General features: G+C 33.8%; 1 protein-coding gene and 1 pseudogene across 1 annotated transcript; both read right to left on the minus strand.

Moving 5' to 3' along the window:
* Positions 1-2538: 2538 nt before the first annotated feature.
* LOC149545420 (putative inactive receptor kinase At5g58300) lies at positions 2539-4723 on the minus strand (annotated as a pseudogene).
* Positions 4724-6034: 1311 nt separating this feature from the next.
* Positions 6035-10871, minus strand: LOC149545421 (inactive leucine-rich repeat receptor-like serine/threonine-protein kinase At1g60630). Its single transcript, XM_089790643.1, has 2 exons — positions 8745-10871; positions 6035-6795 (listed from the first exon to the last, which is right to left on the minus strand). Exons 1-2 carry the CDS (start codon positions 10102-10104, stop codon positions 6131-6133), a joined length of 2025 nt encoding a protein of 674 aa, XP_089646769.1. The 5' UTR covers positions 10105-10871; the 3' UTR covers positions 6035-6130.
* Between the last annotated feature and the right edge of the window lie 1573 nt (positions 10872-12444).

A 12444-nucleotide genomic window follows, 5' to 3' on the forward strand; every position in this document is an offset into this window, starting at 1 on the left:
GTTCTCTTCTTACTATTATGAGAAAATTCATTTTGTTTACAAATTATCATTTTACCAATTCATCACATAATATATAAAAAATTCTAGTAATTTTTTGCTGTTCAAATTCTGATCTACAATTTGATCCTCTGTTATGCTACCTTTGCTTTCTTAAAAACAAAAAAAACCCTTATTCAGTAAGCATTTTATTATTTTTCAATATTTATAAAATCAATTATATAAACTATTTTAAGTTTCACATGGACTAGTTAGGAGTCAGACCTAGGACCTCTAAATGGGAAGCAACTATGCAGCCGACCAAATCAACCAGAATTGGTAATTATTAAATTAATTAAAAACTACACAAGAACTATTTTTTATTTCTTCCCTCTAAATGTTGTTGGATTGTTATACTATTGAACTGCTAACCTTCTTTTGAAATAATTAATATATTATTTTTAATGGTTAAAACAACAATTATAGAAACTATTGTTAAACTTCTCATTGACTAGTTAGAAGTCAAAATTAAGGCCTCCCAAATGTTGTTGGGTTTCTCTACCACTTAGCTACCAGCCCTCTTGCTAACCAATTCATCTTGAATTTTGATGTGGCTCATTTTCTAACATTCTTTAAGACACATTGCAGATGTTTAGGTATCCTAACTTGATCCATGTTTTCTTGTTTTCTTATTTAGGTTATGTTATCATGTCAAACATTTCATAGGCTAACTAGGAGTCAAACCTTGAACATCTAATTTGTTGTTGGGGTGTTCTACCATTGAGCTACCACTCGGGTTGGTGACCAGTCTATCTTTAATTTGGAGTTAATTTATTAGTCCCTGCCTTATATAAGGCACAAAACTAATTAATTTCCATGACAAATTAAAGGTCAAAGGCAAAGGGTTTTTTAGCTTGTATTTTAAAATTCAATTATCACAATCAAAATTTGAATTTATGATTGGTTAGAGGTGAATTTCCTGGGCATTAATCTTTTTCAGAATTAGAAAAAGCCACATAAAATTAGAAGATAAAAATGTATTTAATATGGTCAAAATTGTGAGATTTTGTCTTTTACAACATATAACAGCTAAGTTAAAAGAATAGGAACTAAAATCAACTATAGTGAATGAGTTTATGTAGCAACACTATATTCATGAGAGGTCATTTCACTTGACTAAGAAACATTTGCAGTTGCCATAGATAAAAACATTCCCATCTTTTGCCCTAATCAAATTGGGGAAATAATAGATGGACATGATGAGAGGAAAAATCTTTTTCGTTGAACCATCTTAATGTTTTTTATGTTCTTTTATTTAAGATTTATTATTTTGTTTAGTTTGAACATTTAAATTAATATATTATTTTATTGGTTTAAAATTATCTAAGAATTAGTTAAGTCTATTTTATTTGAAATGATATATTTCAGATTTTTAAATTCTTTAAGATTTATTATAATATAAATTTTCAAACTCTTCAATTTATAATATTTTACAGTCCTTAAATAATATTTTGTTGATTTAAAACTATTTAAGGATTGTCTAAATCTACGATGCTATATTTAATTTTAAATTTTTATTATTATTTAATGTATTATAATTTTAATACATAAAACTTAATGATTAAATCAAATTATCTTAAAATTAGAGGAATAAGAATTTGAATGGATTGAAATAGATGTAGGTTTTGAGTGTTGTCAAATTATGACAAAGTTTTCTGAAAATTTGAAATTAAATTTATTCATGTTGGTGACAAATTTATTTTAAGATCTATAGTATTTCGGTGTAATGAGTTTGAATATTATATTTTTTTGTCTAGGGGTGTAATTTAAACTACGACATAAGTTTCTCACAAATTATTCACTTTCACTATACATGTGTTAAGAATAGATAATCATATTCTAGATTGTAATTTATCTCATACAATTGTATATGATCTCTTTTTGAATTTGTGTAATTGAACACTTGCATTGACTTACAATTAACACTCCAATTGCTAAAGGCAGGGACTCTAGCTCCGAAGGAGCTCTTGTTTTACAATGTACTTATTGAATCAAACTACAAGTTCTTGGGAATTCTCGTTTGGCATGACTCTATTCAATTGAATTATGATACTATGTTAAAGATAGGAGTCAAACTTAGAACCTCTCATATGCTACTTGGATGCTCCACCATTAAGATACCACAACCAATCAGCGACTGATATCCATGCACTTACAACAGTCATTCACATCATATGGTCAAGAGAATAGATTTTTAAACATTTTTTATTGAATTATTTTGGGACAAACTTTGAATAATGTCTTTAACATGAATTCATAAAGAATTCATTTTACTTTTTACATGACGAGTGACATTGACATGCTTCATAACACATGAACTTGGGAAGAGTGGACATTGTGACTTTATTCATACCACAATAAGGAATATGAATTCATTAACAAAAATATGAATTTCATATTTGAATTAAAAATTGCTGATCGGTTTAATTTGCAGGACGTGGTGCCTAATTTTGTTTTGACTGGTTTCTTAAAACACATTTACGAAGCTCAACGAACAGAAAATAAAAACTGCTATTGACATTTCTGGTTTCATAGAACTTAAAAACAATTGAAAACAAGTAAAGAGAGAATGTTATGAAACATTCCCGTACAGACGATCGAATAGGCTTTCCGTTAGGCATATAGTCCTACACTATGAGCTTATCCTCCCTTGCAAACTAGTAGGCTGCAATGGGGACCAGATTACTGTGTTGTAGTTTACTAAGGAGCTTCATCTGCTGATCAAATTCCTTCTCTGTCAAAACACTCAGATCTCGAAGTCTCTTCACAACCAAAGATTCACCCGTTTCAAGCACTGCCTTGTACGTGCTCCCAAAGTTTCCTCTTCCAAGAAGCTCCACAGATGCCCTGAGAAGATCATCGGTATCGAAACCAGGGGGATCTAACCTTGGTGTGAATACCATTTTTCCCTTATTCTTTAGGTCCGTTTCAGTCCCCGAAGAGCTAGACTGGAATTTTTCCGTTATCTCTACATTTATTTGCATTTTTGGGGAACCTTTTGAAGCTGCTTTCTTTGCCTTCATCATTCTGTAGCAACAGTATAGGAAAAGAGCTACAAGTAATACAAATACAGAGGCTGACACCACAATCACAGTAGTAAATAAATCTCCACGTCTTTTGTGTTTATGGTGCGGAGGAAAAAATGGAAATGGAGCAGGACCAGGAGTAGGAGATGGAGCAGTTTCATTAGGGCACATGTTATTCAGAGGTTTCCCGCATAAATTAGGGTTTCCGAAGAAAGAGCTTCCATTGAAAGAATGCATAATTGCAGCATCTGGTATTGAGCCCGTCAGATTGTTGTTCGAGATATTGAAGGATATTAGGGTTGATTGATTGAAAGGGGGGATTGTTCCTGAGAGATTGTTATTCTGCACTTGAAATTTCTTCAACAAACTGGAATTCAATATAGATAAAGGAATCGAGCCATTCAGACTCTTAAAGTGCATTTTTATCTGCCTCCATGCTGCAGAACAGTACTTTGGCAAGGGGCCATAGAATTCATTATGTGAGAAGTCAATGAATTGCAGCTTTGAGAGGGCTGATAGGCTAGGATGGAATCCGCTCAAACTATTTCCCTAAAACTAATTGCCTTCAATTCTGTAGGAATTAGCAGTGCGTTCTCTTCAATGAATCCTTGAAGACCCATCTCTTCTACTTGAATCCCTGTAAACCCGTCCGCCTTTACATGTGATCCCTCTCCACTGGCTCTCGTTATCAAGACACTGTGGCCCTGTCCAGTTCCCATGCAATACTGTATTGTTCAAGATAGTATTTCTCAATTTAAACAGTGCATCCCTCTCAGTTGAATTGTAAGGTTCTGCGCCATAGGAAAAGTAACACCTGCAGAGGAATATTGTCATCCAGGAACAGAGTTTCATACTCAAGCATTTCATGAGTCTAAACTCAAGACCCATTTATGATGCACAGCTAAAATATCATGTCTTATTTGATCCTCAATTTATAGTACACAGAAAACGATTAAGCTCTTGTCACAAATCTCCAAAAGAATGCTGAACATTTTGTCAACACTATCAACACCATATATACCCTGCAAATTACTTCTACTACCCTTTCCCAACTGAAGGGTTGAACCTCTTGGGCTTTTACCATTAGCAAGGTTAATGAATCCCAACTGCTGTGCATGCCCAGTTGGGTATTTTTTTTGTTAAGAGAGAAAAAACTTTGCCCGCCATTTAATATAGTCCGAGGCTCACGAATTCAAATTGAAAACCCTGTAACACCTTGCTGGAGAATTCCCCTACCGGACTCGTAACAAGGTCATTTGAATAAGCATTTGGCAGAATTTAAACCCTTAAATAGCAGTTAATATAGACACTAACCAACATACCAATAAGTAACTTAGCCAAAATCTAAAGCTATTCCCATTATAACTCAAACCCTAGCACACCATATCAATTCTGTGGAGAGGAAGGGTTTCAAGGTTTTCACCAAAATCTGTTCCTGTTTGGTCAGACTTCAAGTCCATGTCAATAGGGCGCTGCAAAAAGAACTATGGATAATCAAACGATATTTCACCATTCGGTTGGAAGCTTGGATAAAACACAGGGCAAACTTCCCGTCAAATCTAAGGGCTATATGCTCTATCAAAGGCAACATGAACTCACAAGCAACATAATTTTTAACATTAGAATTAGGTCAGCCGACGTTCAGAGGAAAAGGAATAGAAGTTGACATAAAGAACTTCAATTTCTTTGTCATGAATATGTTAAGATATTATTAATAGACCAAACACATATTCCCTTAAGAAAACTTCTTTCGGCTTCAAAATTTGGTATTACTTCTACCTCAAGCATTCCTTGATTTCTTCTACTTGCAGCAAAAAGAATTCATAGTGCCTTTTATTGAGAACCAAGCATCACAACTACAGTGTTTTGGATTTACATCTTGAATTTGGTAACGGAATTATTTTTTCCCTTGGTTTTCACGAGGGTTGTTCTATAATCTATGCAAGATTAGATTAATAATTGTACAAGGACATCAAAATGGCCGGGGTACTCAAAGACCAGCCTATTGCTAGTAAGTTTGATAACGCACAAAATCTGCTTTTCCTACGAAGATTTCATAACTTACAAGGTAACAACTAATTCCTGTGAGCTGTACGAATTTATGCATATTAGATGTTGACAAATTTTGATTGTCTAGATTATGAAATAGTTAATTATGTCCAATGTCTGAAATGGATGGATTCCAATCCTAAAGATTTTAGCTTTAGTGAAGATAGAGTATAAGGTCACTTAATTAATAAATAGATATAATTTAATTAATTAAGTAAATAATCTTATTACTGCAACAAATTCAAGACTTGTGAAGGCTAATATGTAATGTCATGATGTTATTGTAATGTCTAGAAGAAATCTAATAAGAATTCCATGGATACATTCTTATAAAGACAATCTGAATTCTATATATCCTCTCTTAATCTAGCCAAGGTGTCACAATTATCACATATAGAATCTATTAGGTATCCTTATAATGGATTGAAGTTGAAGTGACAAAGTCTTTAATGATCAAGATGAATTGTGAACTAACATATATTTAACCCTAATTGACATTCATTGTAAAATGTTGAGTTTGACTTAGGCGTGAATCATTAGACATCTAAATGTTACTGTTATAGAAAATATTATGAGTTGACCATAAGTTATTAACTAGCTACACAAGGGGAACCTCATCTCTATTTCAATAGTGGCACTCTAATTGTGTATGAATCTTGATGGCAACACCAATTCTACCACAACTTAACCATCACAACATATTAATATCAACACAATATTTTATTTTCAATTGTATAATAAATATGATTCTTCTAAGAAATCATACGATCTTGGTTGAGTCATTACCTATCACAAAAAAAATAAAAATAAAAATAAAAATGTAAAATTGTTAACCATTTTATAAAAAACTTAAAACCAAAATTAATAAATATTAATTTGACTTCATTGAACTAATCTATGGAGAGAAAAAAAAAATTAAAATAAAAAATGAAAAATATTAATTTGATTTATTGAATTATTGATAGTCAAATTGTAATCTCGATTTTATAATAAGACAGATAAATTAAAGAAGATTTGAACTACACTGTTGATGAAGTAGCAGATCTCATAGAATAGCTGCTAGAGGAGGCCTCTCCTAGTGACAGTCTACTTTCTGCAACCAAGCCCTCTTCTTCCTTATCACTTTCCTTAATTGCTTCCACCATTTTGAGCACCTCACTCATCTTTGGCCTCTTGTTAGGGATGTCATCTACACATGTCAAAGCAATATCAAGCATTTTTGCCATCTGTGGCAATGAATCTTTATCACCAAGAATCTCCAAGTCAAAAACCTCACTTGTCCAATTAATGTTTGTATGAACAGAGCCAACCCACTCTGGGAGATCCACTCCAGGGGAGCCAATTGTAGAATACATTTTTCCTGTGAGGAGTTCTAGTAGAAGTACACCAAAGCACCAAACATCTGATTTGGGAGTTACCTTTTTTGTGTGAAGGTATTCAGGTGCTTTGTATGCCATGAGCCTAAGGGATGCAAGTTGAGGGCTGAGGAGAGGTGCAAGGCCATAGTCAGAGAGTCCAGGGTTTAAGTCTTGACCAAGCAAGACATTGGAAGACTTGAGATTTCCATGTGGTGTCTTTTGTTGTGTGCACTGGATGTGAAGGTAGGCCATCCCTTCAGCTACCCCTTGAGCAATCTTGAGTCGCAATTTCCAGTTGAGAGGCATTCTACCAGGTCCTCGAGTGCCTGCAGAATCAATAAAAATCAATCAGTTTGTGTATCTATTAATAAATTATATAGTGTGATTCCAAACATTAATGCTAAAAATTTGAATTTCATAACTCTCATAATGATCATATAAACAAATATTGTATTCCATATGTAATGTGCCATCAGATTGAAGAGAATTGATTTTGTTGAAGAATTTGTAACATTTAAGTTACAAAATGCTACACACCCCTGTTTTGAAATAACCGCACAAAAATGGATGGCAAATAAGCCATTGTTTCAATTGACACTTTAATGTCATTGAGTTTTGAGCATTAGGTCAGATAAGCTCCAAGCTTAAACATTATATTTGAAGTGAATAGGAAAAACACATTTTAGCAAGCTGTGAAATTTAGGTTTTCATACTCTTTATAAAATGTAGAAGATTTTGTGAAGTTTTCAATCACTTTATGCTTCGCTTGTGATAGAAATGACATCATATCAATTATAAGGTGTTTGCATCGTATCTAGCGTGTCAGTCAAATGTGTTTTTTTAGTTTTTCTTTCTATGAAGGAAAAGAATATTGACAAGTACCTCTTTACAACCATAAGGATTCCTATCATTAGAAACTAGGAACAATTTTCTCTTTTTCATAAAATATATCCATATAGAGAAAGACATTTGCATTATAAGTTGTCCTGTAATTGTTGCAAGATAATTTATATTGTTTACTATATATCCATTTACCAGTTCATCACATAAAATTATTTACAATTTTATCCTCTATCTTGCTCCCTTCTCTTTCAACAACAAAATCCTTTTGGGTAAACAATCTATTAATTTTCAATATCTATGAGTCTATTGTCCACTTATATTTTGGAAACTTATATTAGGGAAGAAGACAATTATATCAACTGTTTTAAGTTCGTGATGGATTAGTTAGGAGTCAAACCTAAGACCCCCAAATGTTGTTGTGTTGTTCTACCACTGAACTATCAACCTTCTTAATTTTTCAATAATTAATATATTATTTTTTAATGATTACAATGACGATAATAGAAAGTATTGTTAAATTTCTCATGGACTAGTTAGAAGTCATAATCAAAACCTCCCAAAAGTTGTTAGGTTGCTCTACCACTCAGCTACTAACCCTCTTGGTGACTGCTTCAACTTGAATTTTGATGTGACCTATTTATCAATATGTGACCCATTTATCAATAATTCTTAAGGCACATTGTAGATGCTTGTATATCTTTACTTGCCTCATGTTTGCTCATTTTGGTTATGTTATCATATTAAACCTTTCATAGACTAACTAGGAGTCAAACCTAAAACATCTAGTTTGCTCTAGGAATGTTCTACCATTGAACTACCACTCAATATTGGTGACCAGTCCATCTTTAGTTTAGATTTGATTTTTTCTACAGTGCACTCCTTGAGTCAAACTACAAAACCTGTCATATGCTAATTAGAGCTCCACCATTAAACTACCATAATTTTCTTAATAACCAGTCAACCATTGATTTGTGAACACTTAGAAAGTCACTCCTGTCATATGGTCAAGAGATTAGATTTTGAGACATTTTTGTTTAGTTATTTTGACATCAACTTGACTAATGTCTTTCACATTAATTCATTTTACTTTTGCGTGACCAATGACTTTGGCGTGACACCCCCTCCAATAACACAGACTAAAGAAGACCAGACATTGTGATCTTGTACTTACTACAAGAAAGTCTTGCCAACCAAGCCTGGCTGCCAGCCCTTTTATTACGAATTTATTCGTATTTAAAGTAAAAATTGCCAAGCGATTTAATTTGCAACATAGTTGCAGGACATGGTGCCTAATTTTTGTTACTGGTTTCTTAAATACATTTAAAAAACTCAACGAACAGAAAATAAAAACTGCTATTGATATTCCTGGTTTCTTAACTGGAACTTACAAACATTTGAAAACAAGTAAAGAGAGAATGTTATGAAACATTACCGTGCAGACGATCAAATAGGCTTCCATTGGGCAGATAGTCGTACACTATGAGCTTATCCTCCTTTGCAAAATAGTAGGCTGCAATGGGGACCAGATTGGTGTGTTGCAGTTTACTAAGGAGCTTCATCTGCTGATCAAATTCCTTCTTTGTCAAAACATTCAGATCTCTCAGTCTCTTCACAACCAAAGGTTCACCCGTTTCAAGCACTGCCTTGTATGTGCTCCCAAAGTTTCCTCTTCCAAGTAGCTCTGCAGATGCCCTGAGAAGATCATCGATATCGAAACTAGGGGGATCTAACCTTGGTGTGAATACCATCTTTCCCTTATTCTTTAGCTCCGCTTCAGTCCCTGAAGAGCTAGATTGGAATGTTTCCGTTATCTCTACATTTTTTTGTATTTGTGGGGAACCTTTTGAAGCCGCTTTCTTTGCCTTCATCATTCTATAACAGCAGTATAAGAAAAGAACTACAAGTAATACAAATACACAGGCTGATACCACAATCACAGTAGTAATTAAATCTCCGTGTCTTTTGTGTTTATGGTGCTCTCCACTTCCAGCAGGACCAGGACCAGGACCAGGACCAGGACCAGGACCAGGAGTAGGAGATGGAGATGGAGATGGAGCAGTTTCATTAGGGCATAAATTATTCAGAGGTTTCCCGCACAAATTAGGGTTTCCCAGGAAAGAGCTTCCATTGAAAGAATGCATTATTGGGGTATCTGGTATTGATCCCGTCAGATTGTTGTTGGAGACATTGAAGGCTATTAGGGTTGATTGATTGAAAGGAGGGATTGTTCCTGAGAGATTGTTATTCTGGACTTGAAATTTCTCCAACAAACTGGAATTCAATATAGATAAAGGAATAGAGCCATTCAGACTATTAAAGTGTAGTTTTATCTGCCTCCATGGTGCAGAAGAGTACTCTGGCAAGGGGCCATAGAATTCATTATGTGAGAAGTCAATGAATTGCAGCTTTGAGAGGGGTGATAGGCTAGGAAGGAATCCGCTCAAACTATTTTCCCTAAAACTAATTGCCTTCAATTCTGTAAGATTTAGCAGTGCGTTCCCTTCAATGGATCCTTGAAGACCCATCTCTTCTACTTGAATCCCTGTAACCAGTCCGCCTTTACATGTAATCCCTCTCCACAGGCTCTCGTTATCAACACACTGGCGCCCTGTCCAATTCCCATGCAATACTGTATTGTTCAAGATAGTATCTCTCAATTTTATTAGTGCATCCCTCTCAGTTAAATTGAAATGTTCTGCGCCATAGGAAAAGTAACACGTGCAGAGGAATATTGTCAACCAGGAACAGAGTTTCAAACTCAACCATTTCATGAGTCCAAATTCAAGACCCATTTATGATACACAACTAAAATATCATGTCTTATAATATCTGTTTGTTAGAGAGTGGAGTTGCCGTTGCACCAAAAGGTCGATCAGATCGATCTATCAGTGCCCGATACAACTACTCAATTTATGGTACGCAGAAGACGGTTAAGCTTTTGAAGCTCTTGTCAAAGATCCCCAGAAGAACGCTGAACATTTTGCCAACACTGTCAACACAATATATGCCCTGCAAATTACTTCTACTACCCCAATTGAAGGGTTGAATCTCTTGGGCTTTTACCATTACCAGGGGTAAGGAATTCCAACTGCTGTGCATGCCCAGTTGGGTATTTTATTTGTTAAGAGAGAAAAAACCTTGCCCGGCATTTTATATAGTCCGACGCTCACCAATTCAAATTGAAAACCCTGTAACACCTTGCTGAAGAATTCCCCTTACCGGACTTATACCAAGGTCATTTGAATAAGCATATATTAGAACTGAAGCCCTTAATCACAGTTAGTAACCAATATACCAATAAGCAACTTAGCCAAAATCCAAAGCTATTCTCATTAAAACTCAATCCCTAGCATACCATATCAATTATGTTGAGATGAAGGGTTTCAAGGCCTGCACCAAAATCCAGTTTCTGATTGGTCAGACTCCATGTCCATGTCAATAAGGCGCTGCAAAAGAACTATGGATAATCCAACAATATTTCACCATTCGGTTGGAAGCTTAGATAAAACACAGGGCAAACTTCCCGTCAAATCCAAGGGCTATATGCTCTATCAAAGGCAACATGAACTTACAAGCAACATCATTTTTAACATTAGAATTAGGTCAGCCGACGTTCAGAGGAAAAGGAATAGATGTTGACATTAAGAGCTTCAATTTCTTTTTCATGAATATGTTAAGATATTATGAATAGACCAAACACGTATTCCCCTAAGAAAACTTCTTTCCGCTCCAAAATTTGGTATTACTTCTACCTCAAGCATTCCTTGATTTCTTCCACTTGCAGCAAAAAGAATTCATAGTGCCTTTTATTGAGAACCAAGCATCACAACTACAGTGATTTGGATTTACATCTTGAATTTGGTAAAGGAATACTGTTTTTCCTTCGGTTTTTCATGAGGGTTGTTCTATAATCTATGCAAGATTAGAGTAATAATATAATTGTACAAATACATCAAAATGGCCGGGGAACCCAAAGACCAGCCTATTGCCAGTAAGTTTGATGACTGGAAATCTGCATTTCCTCCGAAGATAAATCAACTTACGAGGTGACAACTAATTCCCCTGAGCCGTAAGAATTTATGGATATTAGATGTTGACAAATTTTGAATGTCTAGATTATGAAATAGTTATGTCCAATGTGTGAAATGGATGATTCCAATCATCAACATTTTGTTTGATGGGTAAGTTTGAAATCTTATTTCGCTGAGACACTGAAGAGGACGAAGGAATGAGCGGGCACGAAGCCTTGCAAAACTGGAAGAGGTTCGTCCAATTATTTTTTGTGGAGTATATTATTGGGATGATGCTGAAATCAGATATAAATATTGCAGACAACTTTACCAAAATAAAAACTTATTGCAGGGGAATTGACTCATGGTGACCAACATTACATAGACGATGGATTATGGTCCCACAAGCTTTATTTTATTGGATTTAGCTTGTCAGGCAAAGGTAGGTGAAAGATTCTATTTTTCTAGTGTGAGTTATAAAATGTGTTTTTATATATTTATAGTAATAGATGATATTATTTATTTCTTTCTTAAAAAGAATTATTAATCAATTGGTCATTCGTGCAAAAAAATAAAATAGTATAATAGTTTTAATTATTTGACAAGGTCATGTATATTGTATTATAAGTTCTTAATTTATTTTCAAAGAAAAATAAAAGTATTAATGATTGTCTTTAATGTTAAAAATATCAAACAATTAGTCATTCAAAAGTACCTTGAAAATAAAATAATAGTTTCTATTTTCTATTTGTGAAAAGTCATGTATCTTGTCATAAAGCACTTAATTTAAAAAAAAAGAAAATTAAAGATTTTTATGGATGCCCTTCACAACACATTGAAAGGTTCTTGAAAGACAAGAGGGTTTCTACCAAAATGTTATCTAATTCTTCATGGTCTAAAGTAGAAATTCAATAGATTTTCTACTTTTTAATTTAGAAGAAAATTTTATCAATATTTTTTTTAATATTTATATTTCTTTTATCATCAATTATGTCTTTTATATTTATTTTTGCTTTAACTAATTTTTTAAACATATATTTTAATTACCATTGTTCTTTTTTAAGAATAATTTGACCAAATGCTTCATATATGGTTTTCTTTTAAAACTTGCTTCCCTAAGAT

The sequence above is a fragment of the Cupressus sempervirens genome, chromosome 7 (genome assembly GCF_028749045.1).
Source record: "Cupressus sempervirens isolate cs-2001-9-10 chromosome 7, ASM2874904v1, whole genome shotgun sequence".
Lineage (NCBI taxonomy): Eukaryota > Viridiplantae > Streptophyta > Pinopsida > Cupressales > Cupressaceae > Cupressus > Cupressus sempervirens.

Coding starts and splice junctions, on each gene's coding strand:
- LOC149545421 (XM_089790643.1), bottom strand. CDS start 10,104: ATGGGTCTTGAATTTGGACTCATGAAATGGTTGAGTTTGAAACTCTGT. Junction 6,796..8,744: donor CCTATTTGATCGTCTGCACG/GTAATGTTTCAT, acceptor TTGATTCTGCAG/GCACTCGAGGACCTGGTAGA.